The 23,329-nt window shown below is 51.1% G+C and overlaps 1 protein-coding gene across 8 annotated transcripts in view; it reads left to right on the top strand.

Moving 5' to 3' along the window:
- Positions 1-20,909, top strand: part of NCAM1 (neural cell adhesion molecule 1) — an 89,434-nt gene extending 68,525 nt beyond the window's left edge. For 3 of the 8 annotated variants that reach the window (XM_030965091.1, XM_030965090.1, XM_030965089.1), the window contains 6 exons: positions 1,926-2,050; positions 3,318-3,498; positions 12,613-12,820; positions 13,471-13,587; positions 14,498-15,241; positions 16,723-20,909. In XM_030965091.1, the coding sequence (XP_030820951.1) occupies positions 1,926-2,050; positions 3,318-3,498; positions 12,613-12,820; positions 13,471-13,587; positions 14,498-15,241; positions 16,723-16,837 (1,490 nt within the window). In that variant the 3' untranslated portion in view covers positions 16,838-20,909. Of the gene's footprint in view, positions 1-1,925; positions 2,051-3,317; positions 3,499-6,599; positions 6,972-12,612; positions 12,821-13,470; positions 13,588-14,497; positions 15,242-16,722 lie in introns of those variants that run through there. The other 5 variants (XM_030965095.1, XM_030965096.1, XM_030965094.1 and 2 more) reach the window with 2 other exon arrangements.
- The last annotated feature ends 2,420 nt before the right edge of the window (positions 20,910-23,329 follow it).

Raw genomic sequence — 23,329 nt, 5'->3', positions numbered from 1 at the left:
AAAAGGAAGAAAAGTTTCAGCAGAGCAGGTAATTAATCATGGGAATGGCTGTGTGTAAAGTACAGCAGCATCTCTGACATTTGAAATCAAGAATAAGCATATTTTCAGAGGATGTCCCTGTTACTCTCAGTGCTCAGTCACTGGGAACAAAATGCAGGCTGTGTTAGAGGAAAGGTCAGATTCTGTAAGTGCAGTGTTCCCTCAGCCCTTGGGGATCCCTGTGCTCATTAATGATCAATTCATGATCATCTCTGAGATGGGGGAGTGGGGAAGGAGCGAGGAGATGCTGCTCTTGTTCTGTCCCTCTGCCACAAACTGAGAATTCAGCCCAGCTGCTCCTGAGGGCTCAGGGCTCAGCCAGAGCAGGGCCAGGGAGCTGCTTTGGGGCTCAGGGTGACAGAACCAGGCTTTGCCTTCTGGTTCCTGTGAGTTTTGGTGACTACCGGGACAATTATTGCAGAGCAGCTCCTGCCACTCAGCCCCACAGCCAAAAGCAGGGACTTTGTGGTGCTGTTTGTCTTTTGGGATGGAGGAAAAAATATCTCTGCTTGTTTAACTGATGTGTTCAATGTGCCCAGGTGAGGATGGGGATTTCCTGTCTATCTGTGCCTTAAACCACACTCGTGTCACCTTTTCCTGTTCAGTGTGCACTGGGAAAGCTGTGCCAGGGTGGGATCCACATCTGGAACATCCAGGGGGTGTGGGAGCCTTGCAGTGGGGATAAAGGCAGCGGAAAGGATTTGGAAAAGCAAAACAGCCTGGGAAAAAAGGAGAGTTGCCTCTTTACACCCATCAGAGGAGCTGCTGTGTTGTTAAACACAAATGTGTGTGTCCCACACTCCTGCAGTGGGATTGATTCCCTCCTTGGAGCAGTGCAGCAGCATGGAATGCATCTTAAATCACAGCTCCTTGCAGTTTCCCACTGGTGTTTCACCAAAAAACTGTGCTCATATTCCTTTGAAAGGCAGGAGGGAGGGGAAAGGGCTTCAGATTCCTTCTGAAGATGAACTTCTGTAGGATGTTTGGAGATGAACCTTCCTGTGCTGTCCATGAGGAGCTGGACACAAATCCAGGGGTGCAAATCTGCAGTCAGACCTCCTGCATTTGGCTGTTTTAGCAGAGCTGCAGGGTGGGACTGGGATCCTCCATGGCCTGGAGGCATTGAGGAGCTGGGGAGGAAGAGCAGTGTGGGAGCTGTGGGTTGCAGGGCTGGGGATGTAAATCCCTCCTGTAACTCTCCTGCCCTGCAGGAGGAAGGGACATTCCCATTTTCTGCTGGTGGCAGTCTGGGACATGACAGCCTTTTTCTCCTAGAAATGGAGAAATTCTAGAGGAGCAAAGGCAGGAGAAGTTATGCTAGAGGAGCAAAGGAGTTTCTCTGAATTTCTCTCCAGCATCCCCTGGAGTTCCACAGTGCAGGCTGGGTGAGGGGATGTGCTCTGGGCTCTGTTCAGGTGCTTTCACACTCATTTAAGTGGTGCAGCAGCTCTAAAACCTCTAAACAAATTCAGAGTGCAGAGCTGGGTGTGTGTGAGAGGCACGGGGTCCTTCCCAGTGGTGCTCTGTACATCCCATCCCTCAGGAGCAGCCACAGAGCCCCTCCTGATGTTTGCCAGGTGTTCCACAGCAGTTCTTACAGGAATTGCTCATTGCTTTGTGGTTTTCTTGGGGGAGGGAGGATCTCTTTCACTGATTCCATTCCAGCGCACGCAAAAATGGAAATTTGGTGTTTCAAATGCAAGAAACGCTTGGGTGTGGCAAATATTTACCTCAAACACACGGTGTGCTCTGTGTCTGGGTCAGCTCAAACCCTGAGCTGAGGATGAGAAAATATTTTTCTGATTTTTTATGAGCACTTTTTCCTTGATAATTTCTTTTTTTTTCTTCTTTTTCCCCAAATAACCCTGAATGCCCCGTCGTTGCAGGGGAACCCAGTGCCCCCAAGCTGGAAGGTCACATAGGAGAAGATGGCAACTCCATCAAGGTGAACGTCATCAAGCAGGACGATGGTGGCTCCCCGATCAGGCACTACCTGATCAAGTACAAAGCTGTAAGTGTGGCACAGCCCTGAGCCTCTGAGCCTCCCTGGGCCCTGGGAGGGGCTGCGCTGAAGGGAGGAATCTCTGTCACTCACCTGGTTTAAATTTGACATGCTGGAGTGCTTTTGAAGGAGCAGAACTTGCAGCTTTTGCCTTCTGGAAATAGTCTAGTAGGGGCAGAATGAGAGGAGGAGATGAGGGGATTTTGTCTCAGAAAACAGGATTCTGAGCAGGAGAGAGGCTGCTTTGGCATCTCAGCCTCTCCACCCAACAGCATTTGAGGGTTTCAGTGAATCCTGGTATTGGGAACATGTGGAATGTGCCATAGAGATTTGTTTACCAAAGAGTAGTCTCTCAATTAGCCAGTAGTGTGGGTCACAGAAATACACATTTTTCCCAGTCAGCTTTCTGTGGGTCACAGAAATACACATTTTTCCCAATCAGCTCTTTGTGGGTCAGAGTCAGTGCTGACTATGACAGCCACACCCCGTCAGATAAAATAGACATTTTTTCACGATCAACCTTCTGTAGATCATAGAGCCAATGACAGCAATGGCCTGCCAAAGAAAGTACACTTTTTTCACAATCGGCTTTCTGTGGATCACAAAGTCAGTGCTCATTATGATGGCCACACCCTGTCAAATAAATTATGCATTTTTTCACAATCAACCTTCTGTGGATCATAGAGCCAATGACAGCAATGACCTGTCAAATAAAATACACATTTTCCATGATCAACTTTCTGTGGATGATAGTCAATGCTAATTATGACAGCCACGCCCTGATTGTTTTTCACAGTCAGCTTTCTGTGGGTCACAAATACACATTTCTCACGACCAGCTTTCTGTGGGTCACAGAAACACACATTTCTCACAATCAGCTTTCTGTGGGTCACAAAGACACATTTCTCAGGATCAGCTGTCTGTGGGTCACAGAAACACACATTTCTCAGGATCAGCTGTCTGTGGGTCACAGAAACACACATTTCTCACGATCAGCTGTCTGTGGGTCACAAACACACATTTCTCACGATCAGCTTTCTGTGGGTCACAAACACACATTTCTCAGGATCAGCTGTCTGTGGGTCACAAACACACATTTCTCAGGATCAGCTGTCTGTGGGTCACAAACACACATTTCTCACGATCAGCTGTCTGTGGGTCACAAACACACATTTCTCAGGATCAGCTGTCTGTGGGTCACAAACACACATTTCTCAGGATCAGCTGTCTGTGGGTCAGAGTCAGCGCTCACTGTGGCCCTGTGCCCTCCCTGCAGAAGCACTCCTCGGAGTGGAAGCCCGAGATCCGGCTGCCGTCGGGCAGCGACCACGTCATGCTGAAGTCCCTGGACTGGAACGCCGACTACGAGGTGTACGTGGTGGCTGAGAACCAGCAGGGCAAGTCCAAGCCTGCCCACTACGCCTTCCGCACCTCCGCCCAGCCCACGGTGATCCCAGGTACTGCTGCTGTGCCCCCCCGGGTCCTGCTGCCCCCTAATGCCACCGAGCTGCCCCCGTGTGCCCCAGTAACCCCCAGAGCTCGCTTGCTTCCAGCCCATTCTCTCATGGTCGGTGCCCCCACCCAAGGCTGAGGGTCGTGGCTGCGTGCATACCTGCGGCAGGTATGTGGGAGTGAACCCCCTGCCTGCCTGCTCCCAGGGAATGGTGGCTCCTTGCGTGGGGTAGGAAAAGCTTTCTGAGAATGGGAAGTGGAGTTCTCATTTTAAACCCCAGTAGGGCCTTCAGCTCTGCAGGGTGATGCTCTGCACAAGGCAGATTTCCCAAGTGCATCTCTGGAGGAATAAAGGCGTCAGGAGTTTGCTGGCACTTGGATGAGAAGGCAGTGAAATGTGACCGTGTTCACAGGGGTACGAGGAAGAGATGAGGATCTGACTCCATGTTTCAGAAGGCTTGATTTATTTCTTTATGATCTATATTACATTAAAACTCTACTAAAAGTATAGAAGCAAGGATTTCATCAGAAGGCCAGCTAAGAATAGAAAAAGAAGGAATGATAACAAAGGCTTGTGACTGACCAAGACAGTCCGGACAGCTGGGCTGTGATTGGCCATTAATTAGAAACAACCACATGAGACCAATCACAGATGCACCTGTTGCATTCCACAGCAGCAGCTAACCATTGGTTACATTTTGTTCCTGAGGCCTCTCAGCTTCTCAGGAGGAAAAAATCCTAAGGAAAGGATTTTCCATAAAATATCATGGCTGCAGTGAAAGCTCTCTCTCTGAGCATTTTTCAGTTCAAATTACCAAATGAGGATGAGAAGGCAGTGAAAAATCTCTCTCTGAGCATTTTTCAGTTCAAATTACCAAATGGCAGTGATTTTCGAACAGCAGCGATTCAGCGTTGAGGAGGACATCAGGAGAAAATAACTCAGAGGCTTTAGGGTGCTGCTGGAAGCTCTTAAACAGAGTGTACTTATTAGTGTGCTCATAAAGTGAGGGATAAGGGCAATTACTGCAAAAGCCAAGCAGAACTCGCAGCTGGCAAACTGGAACTGAGCAGTTTGTGGCAATCTGTTGGAAGGACAGTTAAGATTTCTTTTCTACACGTGGACATTTAAAAAAAGCAATGGGGAAACCCACACAAAGCAACCAAAACGCGAGGATGGGTGGCTGGGGTAGCTGTAAATTGAAGTTGTGGTGGTTAAAGACAGGGGTGCTGAGTCAGGGCCTCCCTGCACAGGCAGGGTTGGTGCTCCAGCCCGTCCTGATGGGATTTCATTCATGTTTTCTCTGGAAAGCAGAGAGTTTCCTTCAGTCTTTCTCTGAGAACTCGGTCCCTGCTCCCCTGAGCCCATTCCCTGGCTGGAGGGAACAGCTCAGACCTTGTGGGAATGCTGCAGCCCCCTTGGCTGAGGCAGGCCACGTTGTTCAGCACAGAAACGGGTGGAAAAGTGGGGAAAGTGGGACTGGCAGTGAGGAGGAGGGAGATGGGCCAAAGGAGAGCCTGGGGCTGCTTGGACAGGGCGTAGTTTTGGGTGGAAGGACCCTCAGTAACTCATTAACTCACTCTGTGGTTCTCATTTTCAACAGCTCTAACCCTTGCTCCCCCTCTGAGCCCTTTAATCCATGTAACAGGAACCCTCTAAAAACCAGGGAAAAGCCAGTTTGTTACCAGAGGTGAAACTTCCCTGGCCTCTCTGCAGTTACTCCTTGCTGAGCTTGGTGTGGAGCCCAGGAGGAGCTGGGAGCTGAGGCTGCCTCTCAGATATTGCAGGTGGAAAAGCAGATTTTGGGTGTGCAGGGTTGCCCCAGGAGCTGGAACTCAGCTGCGCCTCAGAAAGGGCTGTGTCCTGGTGCAGTGCCGTGGTTATTGCTGCCTTTGTGACTCTCTCTCCTGGGTTTTTGTCATTTTGGCCTCCCAAGGTGTTCCTTGGTGCCCACACTGAAATTCTGATGAGAATATTTCCAGGGACAGGTTGGTTTTATCTCTGCTGTGGAGCCCCACAGGTTTTAATGCCAAGCTGCAGCAGGGAAGAGGCTCTGTTTGTTCTTTTCCTTTTCCTTTTCCTTTTCCTTTTCCTTTTCCTTTTCCCTTTCCCTTTCCCTTTCCCTTTCCCTTTCCCTTTCCCTTTCCCTTTCCCTTTCCTTTCCTTGTTGTTCCCATGGCATTTCTGTGGTTTTATCTCAGAATGGGCTGTGCAGGAGTGAGAGCCAGTGCTGTAACAGGAATTGTGCTGTGCCTGACGGCAATGATCAGGGATTCCCTGCAGGAAAATGTGCATTTCTTGTGTGGAGTCCTTTGTTCCCCTCACCTGTGTAGAGCTCTGAGTGGCTGGAAGGATAAGGGTGTTATTTTCAGCAATAATAACAATAATAGCAATAATAACAACAATCATCACACTGGCATTGGAGTGGTTCCCAAGCAGCTGGGAGGCTGAATGGCAGAGTCAGAGATTCCTGAGACCTTGGTGCTCCCTCAGGATAAAGTGGATTTTTTATCCAGGCTTTGGGGCAGGGCTTGGACAGGCAGGTGGATTCTCTGCTGCACCAAAGCTTTTCTTGTTTTCCTTTTTTCCCTGCTGAAGGCAGCGTTGTGCTCTCAGGCTCCAGACACCATCTCCCTGTGTCTCGCTGAGCCCCTTCTGTCCCTTCATTTTAATCTCATTTTAATCTCATTTGCCTGCACTCCCCACCCTCCCTGCCTTGGACCCTGCTCTGCAGCTTTGGGCTTTGCTGAGCTTCTGCCCCTTTTGTGCTGAATGTGCTGCTCCTTGAACCCTGAGCCATTTTAATTTACGAGATTAAATTAAACCTTTGATTCTTATGTTTTCTGTATTTATGACCTAATTTTTTTATCTATTTTTCTCTCTCTTTCTCTCTCTCTCTCTCTCTTTTTCTCTCTCTTTCTTTCTTTTTTTCTTCCTCTCTTCCTTCCTTTCCCTCCCCTCTCCCTTTTCCCCCAACTCCTTTCCTATGTCTGTCATCCATGGTCACCTTGGATCTCACGGGGAACATCCACGCTTGCCACATGCACCAAATTTATTTTTCAAACAACCATATCCCCCCTCCTGGGAACCATTGTCTGGCACCTGCAGTGACCTCGGGAAGTCCATCAACGTCGTCCTCCTTTGTCTCATTGCTTCTCTCTGCAGTGACTCTGCTTTTGCTCTGTTAGAAACTTTCAAAAACAAAACAAAACAAAAAAAAAAGAGTCAAATAAAGCAATATTTGCTTGGGAAGGCCTGGGTCCCACCAAGGTGTGGAAGGAGATAACTTTGCTTCAGAGGATCGTGTCAGTTCAGAGAAAAAGAAAAAAAAAAGAAACACAGAACTTAAAAAAAAAGTTTAATTTGAAAGAGTCAGTATTTTGTAACAAGGAAAAAAGGTTTAAGCCAAGTTTTTTTCTCTTTAACGTTTTTTTGTTACTTGTAATGAATTTGCCCTTTTAAATGGATGTAAAGAAAGATTTTTTTTGTGTTGTTTGCTTGCTGTTTTCATCAAAGGAAGGTGCAATGTTGAAAGCCTTTAAGATCCTGCTTTTTACTGATTTCTCTGCACATCTGGTGCTGATCTTGTGCAAAAGGAGGCCCCATCCACAAACCCACAGACTGTAAAAAGAAAGAGAAGATTTGTCAGAGACCATCCTGCTGATTGCCCAGATGTCTCTGGGGGCTTTTGCATGTGGATCCAAATGTCTGGAAGGTTTTCCTGCCGTGCTGCTCTGACCATAAACATCTGCTGGGATCCCACTGCTGCTTTTCCTCCTCCTCCTCCTCCTCCTCCTCCTCCTCCTCCTCCTTGTCCCTCCCTGCTGTGCAGGGTGGGGCTGGGCACACCCAGCCCATGGACACACCCAGGGCCAGCGGATTTCCAGAGCTGTGTTATCACAGATCCCTTTCCTTGCTGTCCTGACAGGAAACCTTGGCTTGGATGGAGTGAGCTGAGCAGCAGAGTTGTAATTACTGATCCTTAATCATCTTCCTGGCTAGCTGTGCGTGTGGCAGCATTAATCCCTGGGCTAAACTGGTGCAGCAGAGCCATCTTTGGTACCAAATCCTGGGAATTCCCGTCAACAAAACTCAGATTTTTGCATTGCTTCTTTGAAAAAAACCAGAACTCCCCACCCCAAAAAAAACCCAAAAACAAAACCCCAAAAAACCTGGCACAACGACCCCAATGAATTTTTTGGGAAATCCATGGGGATAGGAAATCCATTGTAGCAGGAATTCCATTGCAACAGAAAATCCATTGGGATAGGAAATTTGGGATGTGAAATCCGTTGGGATAGGAGATCCACTGGAAAAGGAAATCCATTGGAATAGGAAATTTGGGGTATGAAATCCACTGGAACAGGAAATCCGTTGGAATAGGAAATCCATTGGAATAGGAAATCCATTGGAACAGGAAATCCACTGGAATATGAAATCCATTGTAGCAGGAATTCATTGAAACAGAAAATCCATTGGGATATGAAATCCACTGGGATAGGAAATTTGGGATAGGAAATCCATTGAGATATGAAATCCATTGGGATAGGAAATTTGGGATATGGAATTGATTGGAACAGGAAATCCATTGGGATATGGAATTCGTTGGAACAGGAATTCCATTGGAGCAGGAAATCCATTGGGATAGGAATTTTGGGATAGGAAATCCATTGGGATATGCAGTCCATTGGGATATGAAGTCCATTGGGATAGGAGATCCATCCCCTCTGATGCTCTCCTAAACCCAGGGGTCTCTCCCTTGCATTGTCTGTCCAGAATGTCTCAAAGCCTCTCAGCTGGGTGGGTTCATCTTCCTGACAGAATTCTCACAGGGACAGACAGAATCCTGCCCTCATTCATGTCTGGCTCTGCCTTCTCTGCTCTGCTGTGTTGGAACTTTCCTGTCTGCACTGTAAATGCAAACTGGATGCAGGTGTCACACACAGAAGCCTGTGGGTTTATTTTTTATTACAAACCCCCTCATTTCCAGTGTTGTAGAATGTAGGCACTTTGTTAGAGCTTTGGAGTTCGCTGAAGTGCAGCAAAATAACCCTGATACTAAAAAACGGTGTGATTTGCCCTCTAACTGCATTAATTGAGCTCATTGTAGATCTGAAATCAGCTTTTTGTGGGTTTCCCCTTATCCACAGAGGGAGGTGCCTGCCTGAGGCTGAGATGTTTCTCACCAAAATCACAGTTATTAAAATGATCTCCGTGACTTTGGGAGGTTGGTGTGGAGAGAGAGCAGCACCTGTGGAGGGGGTTCTGTCCCTGAGAGGGGTTCAGGATTCTCTGTGGCACAGCCCTGGCAAGCAGCTGAGACACCTTGAATGTGGCTGAAATGAATCCCAAACTCCACAGCCATCAGGAGCCCAGCCAGCATGGATTACAGACAGAAATTGCTTCTCTCTGTTGGATAAAATGAGGAGCAGAACTGGGTTTTTAGCACGAATTTGTGCAGATTTGTAACATGCCAGGTACCAGAGATCCGTCAGGCCTTTGGGGTGTCACGTTCAGGGTTCCAGGCCTTGATGTGAGTGAAATACAATTCACATAGAGTTTTTAGAAGAGCCAGAGAGGAGACAGAGGCTCAGATGTGGGAGCAGAAGATGCTCAAGCGCTGGGATTTTCCTGCCACAGACGCCTGCAGTTCCTGTGTGTGTGAGGGGCTGCAGAGCCCTGCAGGATTCCCAGTTTGCTGCAGCCCCTCCACATTCCCAGAGCTGTTTCTCAGAGCATTGCTTGGCTGTTTTGGTGGGCAGGAAGGTTTGGGAATGTCCTGCTCCGCCAGGAGCAGCTGCAGGTGCCTGCACCTCCGAGGTTCTGGGCGATAAAAAGAAGGTTTTATCTAAAACCAGTTGTTTAAAACCAGCTTCCCCTGGCTCTTGGAGCTGCTGGGATGGGGTGGGCACTTGGGGCAGGGTGTGATTTATCCAGGAAAGGATTTTGGTGTCACTCTGTGTTTTGGGGCAGGGTGTGATTTATCCAGGAAAGGATTTTGGTGTCACTCTGTGTTTTGGGGCAGGGGTGTGATTTATCCAGGAAAGAGGATCTTGGTGTCACTCTGTGTTTTGGGGCAGGGTGTGATTTATCCAGGAAAGAGGGTTTTGGTGTCACTCTGTGTTCAGCCTGCAGAGGAGAAGCTTTGGGGTGACCTCAGTGCCCCTTGCAGGACCTGGAGGAGCTGGCAGGAGAAGGGGAGAGGGATTATTTCCAAGGGGTGGAGGACAGGAAAAGGGGGAATGGCTTCAGACTGCCAGAGGGCAGGGCTAGGCGGGGTTTTGGGAAGGAATTGTTCCTTGTGAAGGTGGGGAGGGGCTGGGATGGGATCCCCAGAGCAGCTGTGGCTGCCCAGGACCGCTGGCAGTGCCCAGGGCCAGGTTGGATGGGCTTGGAGCAGCCTGGGATGGTGGAAGGTGTCCCTGGACACAGTGGAAGGTGTCTCTGGATGTGGCAGGGGTAGATGGATGGGATTTAGGATCCCTTCAAGCCCAGGGAAGCAGCAGAGCCAGAAGGAGCAGAGTTCTGAGGCCACAATGCACAGGAATCCAGGGCAGCTCTGGGAAATCCCAAATCCCCATCCCTGCCCCAGGCCAGCTCCCCAGGCTGCTGTGAACTCACTCAGAGGGTTTGGGTGTGGATTTCTGTCCCTGGAGAGCAGGGTCCTTGTCCCCAGGGTGGCCCTGAAAATCCTCCTGCACAGGGAGCTCCCCCCTGGCAGCAAAGGGGTTCTCCTGGCGTTGGCTGTTGGCTACAGAGTGGATTTTTGTTTGGTTTGTCCCTTCTTCTTCTCCCTTTTGCCAAATCCTGTAGGGCCTTGGCCATGCCTGCAGTCCCACCTGCTTCTCTCCACCCTTTGTGTGTCTTTGCCTGTGCCTGGACATTCTGGAGTGAGATCCCCCCAGGAAGACACAGCTGAGCTCTCTCTGTCAGGGCAGGTTTTGTGCAGAAATTCAATCTGCTGCGTGGTTTTCCTGTGCACTGTGAAATGAGGGGGATTAGAAAAGCCAGTCTCGCAGGAAGCTCATTTTCGATTGGAAAACATAATTTGTAATTAATAAATTCTTCACTTCTTTAGAATGAAGGACTCCAGAAGTTCTTTAATGGTTCGTGTTTCCTTATTTAACTGGTGGAAATGTTATTCCTCCATGTCCTGAGAATGGCAAAAGGGGATTAATGGAAGGGCTGGATGTGGATCGGGTCGGAAATGTCCAACATCAATTTATTACATTGATTTCACACACACAGTGTGAGCAGCTGCTCCACATTATTTATACAGCTCTTTATTTATTTATACATTTATTTATACGTTTCTTTTGTGCACAGAGTTGTTTTAGGCCCCAGCAAACCCTTTAGGGATGCCTAAATATTAGTTTCATTTAATACAACATAAATCCAGCTACAGGATGGAGGGAATGGTTCCAGAAAGTATTTGGAGATCAATTTAATTTAATCAGATGGGACAGTCTGTGAAAGGAATAATCTCCTCTATGATTCCTGCATTTTGTAGGAGCAGCAAAATTCCTTTGCAAGGAAAAAGAAAAGCAGCACCAAGAGCCTCCCAAGCCCATGGGGTGGTGGAGGATTTTTATATTAAGTTTCCTAATGCCAGTGCTTGGAAGGTTTGGAATTTCAATTCGTGCCACGAGTTAGGATTTCTGAAACCACAGCTGATGGGGAAAGGTTGGAAAGTTCCTGCAAATTGCAGGGCTCCCTTAGCAGCCTAGAAACCCCAATTGCAGGCAATTACCTTGGCCCAGTTTCCTTGTCCTGAGGTGTAAAATCCCAGAATAGCACAAGAACAGGGACATTCCCCTGCAGGCCTGCCCTGCTCCTCCCCAGCTCCATCCTCCTCCTCCTCCCGGGGCAGGGGAGCAGGGCTGGGGGTTTGGGGGGGTTGGTGCCTGCTCAGGGCTCTGGGGGAGCACAGGGCTCTGTGCCTGTCAGAGCAGGAATTGGGGGGTGACAGCTCCTGGAAAAGCTGGGGAGGGGGAGAGGACACAAAGAGCAGCACTCTGGTGTGAGTGGATTCTCCAGAAGGGGGAAATTGCAGCTCTGGGGCACGCAGGGAAGTCTGACCCTGGGATGCTCCTGGGGGTGGATGGCAAGTGTGACACAGCTCGCCTGAAAGATTGAATCATCCTGCAGGGATCCTGAGCACAGCCAAAGGGCACAATCCCTGCCCTCCTCACTCCCTGCAGGCCCCAGAGGGTGGTGGATCCCTGTCACCATGTCGTCCTGCAGCTTGCTGGCTGTGGGACAGTGTTCTGCTCACCAGGGGCTGGACTTGTGATCCCTCAGGCACCTCACTGTGGCTTTTCTGCACTTTTCCTGCTGGGATCTGCATCCCTTGATCCATCTCGGGGTCACAAAATGAAACACCACCTCTCTGCCTCCTGTTTTGAACCAAAGAAATGCATGGCAGGGGCTGTGGCCCTCTCCAAGCCCTGGGAAGGGTCTTCTCACCAGTGAAATTCAACAGAAATGGGGCTGAGGGGATCAAGGGGCTCTGCTGGGGGTTCTGCAGAACAAAGATTCCGAGGGTTTGGGGCTCCAGGGGCTGGCCTGGTGAGAGGCTGGGGAGCCATGAGCAGGTTCTGCAGAGCTGGGTCTCACCTGAGCTCCAGGGAGGGCTTTGACTCAGTTTCACCCCCCCGGGGGCTCACCAGCCCTGAGCATCCCCCAGTGATCTGTATCCCACCAGGAAAACCCTGCTGCAGAGCCTGGCCTTTGCTTTCCCTGCTCCTTGGGCAGGCCCAGGGCCACTCTGGACCTTCCTCCTGAGGAGGAGGAGGAGGGAAGCAGGAGCCCTGCCTTGTGTGCAGAGCAGGGATTCTGCTCTTTGCTTGCCAGGCTTCATCCCAGCAGGGATGGGAGAGGCCCCAGCAGGGATGGGAGAGGCCCCAGCAGGGATGGGAGAGGCCCCAGCAGGGATGGGAGAAGCCCCAGCAGGGCCATCCTTTCAGGCAGATTCTCTGTAGGATGAAGCCCTGGTTGTTGCACAGGGCTGGTACAGGGGGTGGAATTCTAAAAAAGCAACTTAGTGCAGCCAAGTGTGAGCCGTGAAACCCCAAATTTTAACCCGAACGCCTTCTCTTGTTCTCTCCCTCGGTGTCTGAAGCCAGCACTAGCCCTGCCTCGGGCCTGGGCACTGCTGCCATCATTGGCATCCTCGTGGTGGTGTTTGTGGCGCTGCTGGTGGCCGTGGATGTCACCTGCTACTTCCTGAACAAGTGTGGGCTGCTCATGTGCATCGCTGTCAACCTGTGCGGCAAGTCCGGCCCGGGGGCCAAGGGCAAGGACATGGAGGAGGGCAAGGCGGCCTTCTCGTGAGTACTGACCCCAAAACCCCCCTTTTGTGCCCCCCAGAACCCCTCCCCTCTGTGCCCTGGGGGCAGCAAAGGAGCTGCCTCAGGGAGGGGGCTGGCAGGAAGGTGGGTTTGGAGCTGTTCCTCTGGGGTTTTGTCTCGTTCCTGTTGGTAGCCAGCAAATAGGTGGCCTCAGAGCTGGACATCTCATAGCTGGACATCCCAGTCATCCCAGTGCTGGACATCCCAGTGCTGATCATCCCAGTTCTGGACATCCCAGTGCTGGACATCCCAGTCATCCCAGTGCTGATTACACCAGTGCTGGACATCCCAGTTCCGGACATTCCAGTGCTGGACATCCCAGTGCTGGATATCCCAGTGCTGATCATCCCAGTTCTGGACATTCCAGTCAACCCAGTTCTGGGCATCCCAGTTCTGGACATCCTAGTCATCCCAGTGCTGATTACACCAGTCCTGGACATCCCAGTTCTGGACATTCCAGTGCTGGACACCTGGAGCTCCGTGCTGGGTGCTGGAAGGAGCAGTGGCCCCGGGAGCATTCGCGGCTCGGTCCGTGTCCGTGCCTGGCCGTGTCCGTGCCTGGCCGTGTCCGTGCCTGGCTGTCTCTGCAGGAGCAGCCATCACTCCCCTTTGCCGTTGCCTCGTTGCAGGAAGGATGAGTCCAAGGAGCCCATCGTGGAGGTGCGCACGGAGGAGGAGAGGACCCCCAACCACGACGGGGGGAAGCACACGGAGCCCAACGAGACCACCCCGCTGACAGAGCCAGAGTATGTGGCCTTAGGCAGCCCTAGCACAGGGGCACTGCATTGCCCTCAGCTGCCCCAGCCCCTCAGGAACAGCAGTTAGGGCAGCAAGAGAGGAAGAAAGGTAAAATCTTCAGTGAGGAAGCGCCTCCTGTCAAGCTGCAGTGGTTGCTGTTCCCAGCACTGGAAGGGAAAGGGAAGGAAGCAGTGTTTGCTGAAAGGCTCTGTCCCGTGTGGAGATCCAGCACTGTCCAGGATCTGCAAAGGATCCAGAGCAAAACCAGCCCCAGCAGTGCTGGGTGAGAGCCTGAACCCGTGGGGAGAGATCCTCCCCAGGAGCTGGGAGCTGGATGTGGAGTCACAGCAAGGCTGAGCATTCTGAGAGAGAGCTGGGAGCTGGATGGGCCCTAAGTGTGCATTCATGTGTGAGGAAGGAGTTTGGGTTTGAGGGGGGCTTCAGACAAACCTGCAGCAGCAGGACAGGACGAGGTGAGGGGCTGGACCCAGGGTCCTGTGTTGTGTTGTGTTGGTGGCACAGGGCTGCAGGCTCAGGGGGTGGCAGAGCTGCCTGGAGAGCTCAAGACAGGCTGAGAGGAGAGTTGTAGGTGAGGAGAGTCTCTGCAAGCTGACAGGATCCCATTTGCCTCAGCCCAAGCACTCCACGTGAACAAACCATCCCTGCAGGTCACGTCCTCTTGGCTTTTTTCTCTTCCTGATGATCCTCAGCCATCCCAGCCTCGCTCCCTTTGCATGTCTGACCTCTGCACGTCTCTGCTCCCGAGTCCCCCTCCATGTCACATGTGTGTGCTGTCCTCTCTCCCTCTCTGCCCTCTCTGCCCCCTCTCCCTGCTGTCGTTTCAGGCCTTCATTGTCTCTCTCTCTCTCTCTTTCCCTCTCCCTCTCTCTCTCTCTTGTCCCCGTGTCCCCCTCGCAGGCACCCCGCCGACACCGCGGCCACCGTGGAGGACATGCTGCCTTCTGTCACCACGGGCACCACTAACTCTGACACTATCACCGAAACCTTTGCCACTGCCCAGAACAGCCCCACCAGCGAGAGCACCACGCTGACCTCCAGCACTGCCCCGCCGCCCGCAGGGGCTCCCGATGCCACTGCGGGTCCCGGCCAGGCCACCCCGGCCAAGGGCACGGCCGCCACCTCGGCAGCGTCCCCAGCGCCCTCCTCCACCCCCAAAGTGGCCCCTCTGGTCGATCTCAGCGACACCCCCAGCTCTGCTCCGGCCACCAGTAATTTATCCTCAAGTGTCCTGCCGGGGCAGGCCGTGCTCAGCCCCAGCGCCGCCGACGCCGCCCCAGCCGGGAGCAAGGCGGGCACCCCTGGCCTCACGAGCCCTGCAGCTCCCAACGAGGCCAAGCAGGAGGTGGCCAAGAGCCCCGAGAAGGAGCCCGTGCAGCCCAGCACGGTGAAGAGCCCGGCAGAGACCCCCAAGAACCCGAGCAACGCGAAGAGCGAGGCTGCCGCGGGCAGCGCCGCCAACCCCTCGCAGAACGAGGACTTTAAAATGGACGAAGGGACCTTCAAGCCACCAGACATTGACCTTGCCAAGGATGTTTTTGCAGCTCTTGGCACTGCTTCTCCTCCTGCTGCCAGCGGGGCTGGTGGGCAAGCCCCCGAGGCTGCTGCTGCCGCTGCAGACAGCTCTGCCCCCGCAAAGACCGAGTACGGCCGCCTTTACTCTTGTGTTGGTTGTGTGCTGTGTCCCTCGTGCCCTGGTGCTCGTGCTGTGTCCTCTGTTGGGTGTTCTCTTGACTAATCTCACTGTTCCCTTAGCCAGCTAACTCACCTGAGAGCCCACGGGGCTTGCCTTGGAAGGTGCCAGAGGAGAGCAGGAGAGGCTGTGCCAGGGAGGCAGGGACAGGGAGCTGGGAGTTGATCAGAGATAAATTGTTGTTGTTCCTCAGGCTCTTGGGCAGCTTTGTCTGTCCTGGGTTATTGTTTCGTCAGGAAGAGCAGAAATAGTTCAGTTTGGTGCAAAGAGCTCTCCTCGGAGTGCTGAGGTTCTGCAGGTCAGTGATCCCATCTCCTGCAGGTCAGAGGAGCCTCAGGGCTCACTCAGGGTCAGGCTGGGCAGCAGGCAGTGCCCTGGGCAGGGGTGACAGCGCTGGAGGCTCTGGAGTTGTCCCCAAGCTGGGGCAGTGTGAGCCTGGCTGAGATGGGGGAGCCCCCTGAGCTGGGCAGGAGAGAGAGAACAGCACCTGGGGGCTGGGGGTCCCAGCTGTGCTGCACATGTTGGACCTGGCTGGGCTGGCAGTTGTCACCTCTGAGGGTAGGCACCTCCCTCAGCCTTGTGAAGATGTCTGTGACAGAATTCCTGTCTTCTGTGTTCCCCTTTCTCCAGCACCCTGGGGGTTTCAGGACTGGCTTTCCATAGGAACATAAAAAATGGGATTGCTGCTGAATTGTCAGCAAATTCCAAATTCTTCCAGCAAATCCCAGTTTCGGAAAATACCAGCTTTGGTAAATACCAATTTCAGAAGATCTCCATTTCAGAAAATCCCAATTCCAGTGAATACCAATTTGGGGTGCTAAAGCCAAGTCCTTCTGCAGCTGGGAGAGCTTTCCTTGCTGCTGAATTGCGTGACTATTTTAGTGTGAACCGCGTTTTTTGTCGTAGTATTGAAATAATAAAAGCTTCGGCATAGTTTGGATGTGGAAGGTGTAGCGCTAGTTCAGATTTGAGAAACAAAAATGAAAAAAACCCAAATATTCAGGAATTAATGAAAAAAGAGAAAGAGAACAACTCTTAGAAGGAGCAGGAGCCTTTAACTGAGAGGAGCAAGCTGACAATTTGGCTTTAGCTTGGGGTGCTAAAGCCAAGTCCTTCTGCAGCTGGGAGAGGTTTCCTTGCTGCTGAATTGTCAGGGACTTGGGGTGCTAAAACCAAATCCTTCTGCAGCTGGGGGAGCTTTCCTGCTGCTCATTTTGCAGCCCTGCAGCTGAGCAGGGCAAGCCAAAAAGAGTTAATCTAGACCTGAATGAAGCAGGGTGGGGAGCTGAGCTGGGCTCTCCTTACCCCGGCCTGTGCTGGCTCTGCTCTCCCAGAGGGATCTGCTCCCACCAGCCGCCCTGTCCCCGTGGCTAGCTCAGCCCAGCTGTGTTTCTGTGCCTCTAAAGCCTGTCCTTGTGGTGCTTCTCCCCAGGAAAATGCCAGCAGAGGACAAGGGCGCCGTGCAGGACAGGAAGAGCCCCGCGGCGGAGGTGAAGACGGTGCCCAACGAAGCCACACAAACAAAGGAGAGCGAGAGCAAAGCATGATCAGCACCAGAGGGGACGGCAGAAACCTTCACCCGAGCATTGAAATCACAACCCACACACCCATCTCATTCCTCTAGTGTCTGTTGCCTTTTTTTAAAAAAGAAAGACAAACAAACCAACCAGAAAAATGCATAAATGGGGGGAGGGAGGGAATGTCTCTTTTTTTCCTTTTCTTTTTTTATGTTTTTCTCTTCTTCTCTTTTTTTTTTTTTTTTAATTTTGATTTCTATTTTTTGCTTTCTTTGAGATTTCTAGAAAGGTTCTATTCGTTGTGCACTTGCTTTTAAAAAGTAAAACATGTTAAAAACAGGGTTAAACCCGTCACCAAATCAGGGCTCAGCTGGCCCTGTGTGTATTCAAACAGGCAAACATTGCAATGCTGGTTGCAGTGTGGTTGGGAAGCTCAAAATCAAGTAGTCCTAGACACAAAAAAAAACCACAAAAAAGACAAAAAAAAAATAAAAGAGACCCTGTTGTTTCCTTTGTTAGTATAGCAGAGATAACCACTGTGCTGCTGGGCACAGCTGGTGCTTAAAGAACAAAGTCCACAATTTATTTTTATACTTTTCAGTCGAGTTTGAAATATGTAAAGCCTCATAAATAAGTTATAATTTCTGTTCACCTTGTATCTGGTCAGTATGCAAAGTGTCTCGAGCTCTTTGTGACTGAATCCTGCTCGCCACGTTAGACCTTTATTTGGGGTTTATTATTATTATCTGTTTTTTAGGAAGAATGCCAAAATTGCAGCTTTGGGGGATGTATTTCAATTTGCAGTATTCAGACTCTACATTTCTTTTCCAATTTTACGTTCAATTTTTGTTTTGTTTGTTTGTTTTGGCCAACTTTGGTTCTTTCCAGTGTTTACAATTGACAGATATTTTTTTAACTTCTGTTGTGTTGAAATGGATGTGTAAAATAGCTGCCTTTTTTTTTTTTTTTTTTTTTTTTGGTTTTTCGGTCAATCCAGTCCTGTAGACACTAGGGTAGCAGCATGCTTGCTTTGCAAAGGGAGACATTTTCAACCATGGATGTTTACAGTAGTCGTTTCCCCTTTTCTCTTTTCTTAATTATTGTTATTATTATTATTATTGTTATTATTATTATTATTATTTCTTACTGGAGTAAGAAGAAAAGCGATGCTGGGGTTTGGTTTGGGGTTTTTTTGGGGGGTGGGGGTGTTCAAACCTCTTGCCACCGGTCAAGGGCTTTAGCCAGCAATCCCCAAATCTGCTTGGGGTCAGGGAGTTGCTGGAGAAAATCCTTCTGTGCTTAAATTTAGTTTCAAGTCCCTCGCTGGACCTGGGCCTGACTGCATAAGAGAAATCTCATCTCTGCTTTTTTAGGACATTCTCCCCTTTCCTTCGCAGAACCCTCCCGCAGCTCTGAGGGGCACAGGGGAGGTTGGACAGTGTGGGCTGGTCTGGGCTCAGGTGTGCGACCAAATCAATCCCTCCTGATCAGGGCAGGAAATTCCAGTTGCAGAAAATCCCAATTTCAGTAAAGTCCAGTTTTGGAAAATACCAATTTCAGAAAATACCAAATTCAGAAAATACCAGTTTTGGTAAATACAGATTTGAGAAGATCTCTATTTCAGAAAATCACAATTTCAGTAAACACCAATTTCAGAAAATACCAATTTCAGTAAATACCAATTTCAGTAAATAACAATTTCAGTAAATCCCACTTTCAGTAAACACCAATTTCAGAAAATTCCAATTTCAGAAAATCCCCATTTCAGTCCATTCCAGTTTCAGTAAATACTATATCCTCTGACCCTAAAACTACAACCCAGAAGCAAAGATCTTTTCCCCACAGGTGCTGGGCAGACCCCAGACCCTTCTGCAGCTCCAGCAGGACCCACCCTGGAATCAGGAGCAGGGGCTGGAATTCTGTGCCAGGGCCATCCCTGGGCAAGGGCTGAGGCAGCACCTTAAAAATGAAATTATGGATGGGGGAGCTGATCAGTGGGGTTTATTATCAGGAATTGTGGAGCAACACTGAGATTTGGGGTGGGAGTGCTGATTAATGGGATTTGTTACCAGGAATCGTGGAGCAACACTGAGATTTGGGGGTGAAAAGGAGCTTTGAGTGGAAGGAAGGCAGAGGAGTGTAGGGAGAGACCAGCCCATTGTATAGAGATGTTCCTCCTGTTGGGGTTTTGGGTATTATTTCCTTTTTTTTTTTAATTTTTATTTTGTTTTATTTTCCCTTTTTTTTTTTTTTTTTTTTAATTCTACTTTAGATCTGCAAGCTTGTGCACTGTGGGTGCGTGACTATTTTAGTGTGAACCGTGTTTTTTGTCATAGTATTGAAATAATAAAAGCTTCAACATAGTTTGGATGTGGAAGGTGTAGCGCTAGTTCAGATTTGAGAAACAAAAAATGAGAAATAAACATTCAGGAATTGATTTAAAACAAAAAGAGAACGAGAACAACTCTTAGGAAGAGCAGAAGCCTTTAACTGAGAGGAGCAAGCTGAGGAGGGGTGTGGAGGCTGTGTCTGTGTGTTCCTTGGGAATATTCCCTCTGTTCCAGTGCATCCCAGCATTCCAGCTGTGAGGGGCAGTGCTGTGTCCATTCCAGCTGTGAGGGGCAGTGCTCTGTCCATTCCAGCTGTGAGGGGCAGTTCTGTGTCCATTCCAGCTGTGAGGGGCATTGCTCTGTCCATTCCAGCTGTGAGGGGCAGTTCTGTGTCCATTCCAGCTGTGAGGGGCAGTGCTCTGTCCGTTCCAGCTGTGAGGATCCATTCCAGCTGTGAGGGGCAGTGCTCTGTCCTGTGCTCGCTGTGGGGTTTTTGGTTTTGTTTTGCTCAGCTCCTGGGACCCCAGGGAGGGCTCCGGGGGTGCAGCTGAGGCTGCCCCACCCGTCCTGGCAGATTTTGGGCAGGATGGAGCCTCATCCCCTCATCCCCAGCCCTTGTGACACCCCACAGCAGTGTCCCTGACCTGTGGGGACCTTGGCCCCAAGGATTCCTTTCTTTTCCCCAAAGAAACGAGTCCATAACCCAGCTGGGCAGCTGCAGTGCCTCCATCCCCGTGGGTGAGCACATTTTGTCCCTTTTTGTGCCCAATTCTGGCTGCTTTTGTCACCTGTGTGTGCTGTAACCCCCAAAGCTGAGCAGCTGGTAGGAACCACACCCCCAAACGCTGCCCAGGGACCTCCACCAGCACCTGCCAGCTGGGCACTGGGGGAGCTGCCCCACCTGGGTTGGCGTTTTTGTCCCAAAAGGGGACGAGCTCAGAGCCCAGCCCAGCACCTGGGGGTGGCACTGGCTGGGCTGGATGATCCCTTCCATCCCAAAGCTCTGGTTTGGGGTGGATGGAGCGAGCTCAGGAGGGAGCAGCTCCTTCCAGTGACCCGTCCCCACTGCCATGGCTGCTCTGGGCTTGGTGGCACTGCCATGGTTCCGCGTTTCCATCCCTAGGGTTGGTGGCACTGCTGTGGTTCCAAATGTCCATCCCTGGGCTTGGTGGCACTGCCATAGCTGCTCCAGGGTTGGTGGCACTGCCGTGGTTGCTCCGTATGTCCATCCTGGAGTTGGTGGCACTGCTGTGGTTCCATATGTCTGTCCCCAGGGTTGGTGGCATTGCCTTGGCTGCTCCATGTGTCCATCCCCAGGGCTGGTGGCACTGCTGTGGTTCCATGTGTCCATCCCCAGGGCTGGTGGCACTGCCCCCTGCCCGTCCCCAGTGTCACAGGAGCGGTGCCATCTCTCTCGTGCTGCACCATTCGTACAGGTGACAATTGTGCATCCCGCCCGTCAGCTTCCAGAGTGGCGTTTTCCTTTCACACTTTTCTATGGAGCCTTCAAACCCCACGTCTTTCACCACCAGGCTGTTTTGATAGTTGTTCTCAGCCCCTCCATGGCCATCCTTCCCCAGCATTCCCTACTTTTGGGGGCCTTCTATCTTGTTAAAAAAAGAAAAAAACAAAAAATCTTTTTACCGAGTGAAACATCGACTCCACCTTTATCCCCATTCTCACTGGTGTAAATACTGATACTAACTGAGGATTTTGACTTTGCATTCTGTCAGAATACTGTGTTCAAATAAAAACTACAAAAAAAAAAAAAAGCTGATGCCTGCAGTCTGCCCTTCTTTGGTCCTGCTCCTCGTCCCACCTGAGTGGCACCAAAAGCACTTGCAAGTTCCTTTTTTGTCCCTCTATATTTATTTACTTCTTTCCTGGAGATAGCAAACACAGAAATGCAGTTTCACAACTACTGGGAAGCTTTTTTCCCCCCAAAAAGGCACTTTTGTGTTGCCTGGCTGTGGAAAGTGTGACCGAGTGTTGGGTGTGAGAGGTGACCTCTGCCCAGCCTGAATTGGTGCCTGAACTTAAAGAGGTTTGAATGTAATTAATTAATTCAATTAATTCATTTTAAAGTCTTGATCTTTTTTTTTTCTAAATCCTAGCTAAAAATTGCCCAAATGCCCAACTTTAATTTTTTTACTCTGGAGTTTATGGGGAGGGGAGGGTTGTCTCACCTTCAATTTGGGCAAAACAATTGATTCTCACACAGAAGTTGCCATTCCACTGAAAAAGCTTTTTTAGTCACTCCCTGACCATTTGATGTAAAAAACACCAGTTCTTCCAAGTGGGGCAGCACCAACTGGCCCAAGTCCCTGGTTGGGGTTGGAGGGGGGGTTGGGGTTGTCCCTGGAGATCTGGGGTTGCCCTTTCTGGGTTCAGAGCCCCCTCAATCCCCCCGGTCCTTGTGCATCGCGGGACCTGTGCCCTGCCTTTCCTGGCTCCCTGCTGCACCCTCTGAACCTGGAGGAGCTCAGGGGTTCCTCCCTCTTCTCCCAGAGAACTGAAAAGGGATTTTCCTGCTGTGCTCAGTGGCAAAACCGCTGACACATCCTTTATTTTAGATCTTTGTGTTTCTTCAGCCGTTTTCTCCACCCTCAGACCTTTTAATTTCCGTTTAATTTTAATTTTCCCTCATCTCTCCCTCTGTTAAGGCCATGGCACCTGACTGGCAGTGTCATCTTGGCTGAGTGTGGCTCCTTTTTCCCTGGGCTGAATTTGGGGTAAGTCTGAGTGGGGCTGCGGGACTGGACGGAGATTTTTGTGCTCCTTCTCTCATCCCTTCCAGAAATCATCATTATCTGGCCTTTTACCAGATAGCAGTATGTGAATATTGTGCATGAGCTTCAGAGCATCATTTTAAGGGCTTTTTGAAGTATTCAGAGACTAAAGGTGCCTCTCCCCCATTCACATTTGCTGCCCTGTGTGTTATTCCCCAGCTTTTGCGGGATAACAAATAAACCCCAAATTCCCGAGCATCCCACTGCCCCAGCTATGGCCTCGTGGGTGTTTTTAATTGGACGTTGGGCTGGGAACAGCTTCATTAGAGGGAAAAAATTAATTTTGGGATGGAGGGTGGTGTGGGCAGAGCTGATGGCAGTGAGGGGAGGGACAGGAACTGTTTGGGTTTGGGGCATGAGGGGGAAAAGGGATATCCTTGGTGTTCCTGCAAGGAAAAGGGATATGCTGGCTGTTCCTGCAAGGAAAAGGGGTATCATGGCTGTTCCTACAAGGGAAAGGGGTATCCTTGGTGTTCCTACAAGGAAAAGGGGTATCCTGGCTGTTCCTACAGCCAAGGGGTGGAAGGGATGGGGGTCTCTGGCTGCCTGTGGAGCTCAGCACATCTCTGGCACTCAGGATTCCATCTGCAGCTGATGAGGATGGATGGGGAAGTGGGCAATGGATGGGCAGTGGAATGTGCCATCCCGGGCTGAGCCTGTACCGGGAATGGCCATCCCGGGCTGAGCCTGTACCGGGAATGTGCCATCCCGGGCTGAGCCTGTACCGGGAGCCCCATCCCCCCCGGGCTGAGCCTGTACCGGGAATGGCCATCCCGGGCTGAGCCTGTACCGGGAATGTGCCATCCCGGGCTGAGCCTGTACCGGGAATGGCCATCCCGGGCTGAGCCTGTACCGGGAATGTGCCATCCCGGGCTGAGCCTGTACCGGGAATGGCCATCCCGGGCTGAGCCTGTACCGGGAATGTGCCATCCCGGGCTGAGCCTGTACCGGGAATGGCTATCCCGGGCTAAGCTTGTATCGGGAATGGCCATCCCGGGATAAACGTGTGTCGGGAATGGCCATCCCGGGCAGCGCAGCTCCGCGGTGCTCGGGCTCCCTGCGGTGGCCGACTGCTTCCATCGCCGCCGCCTCGCAGAGCCGGGAAGCCTTTCGGGGAGATCGCAACAGGAAAATAACCCGAGTCTGGCCTAAAAATCAGCACGAGCTACAGGCTGGACATGGGCAGGAATTCCTCCATGGAAAGGTTTAACCACGGGCAGGGGCTGCCCCGGGGGGTTTGAGGTGCCCATTCCTGGAGGTGTCCGGGGTGGCGCGGAGGTGGCACCAGAGCTCTGGGCTGGGGACAAGGTGGGCATGGGGCACAGGGAGCGCTCGGTGCTGCCAGAGCCCCTTTCCAGCCGGGATAACCCCGGGATTCGGCGGGGACCTGCCGCTTTCCCGCC

The sequence above is a fragment of the Camarhynchus parvulus genome, chromosome 24, assembly GCF_901933205.1.
Source record: "Camarhynchus parvulus chromosome 24, STF_HiC, whole genome shotgun sequence".
In the NCBI taxonomy this organism is placed as follows: Eukaryota; Metazoa; Chordata; class Aves; order Passeriformes; family Thraupidae; genus Camarhynchus; species Camarhynchus parvulus.
Note: the sequence above shows the minus strand (reverse complement) of the source record. Positions and strands in the feature narration are given on the sequence as shown.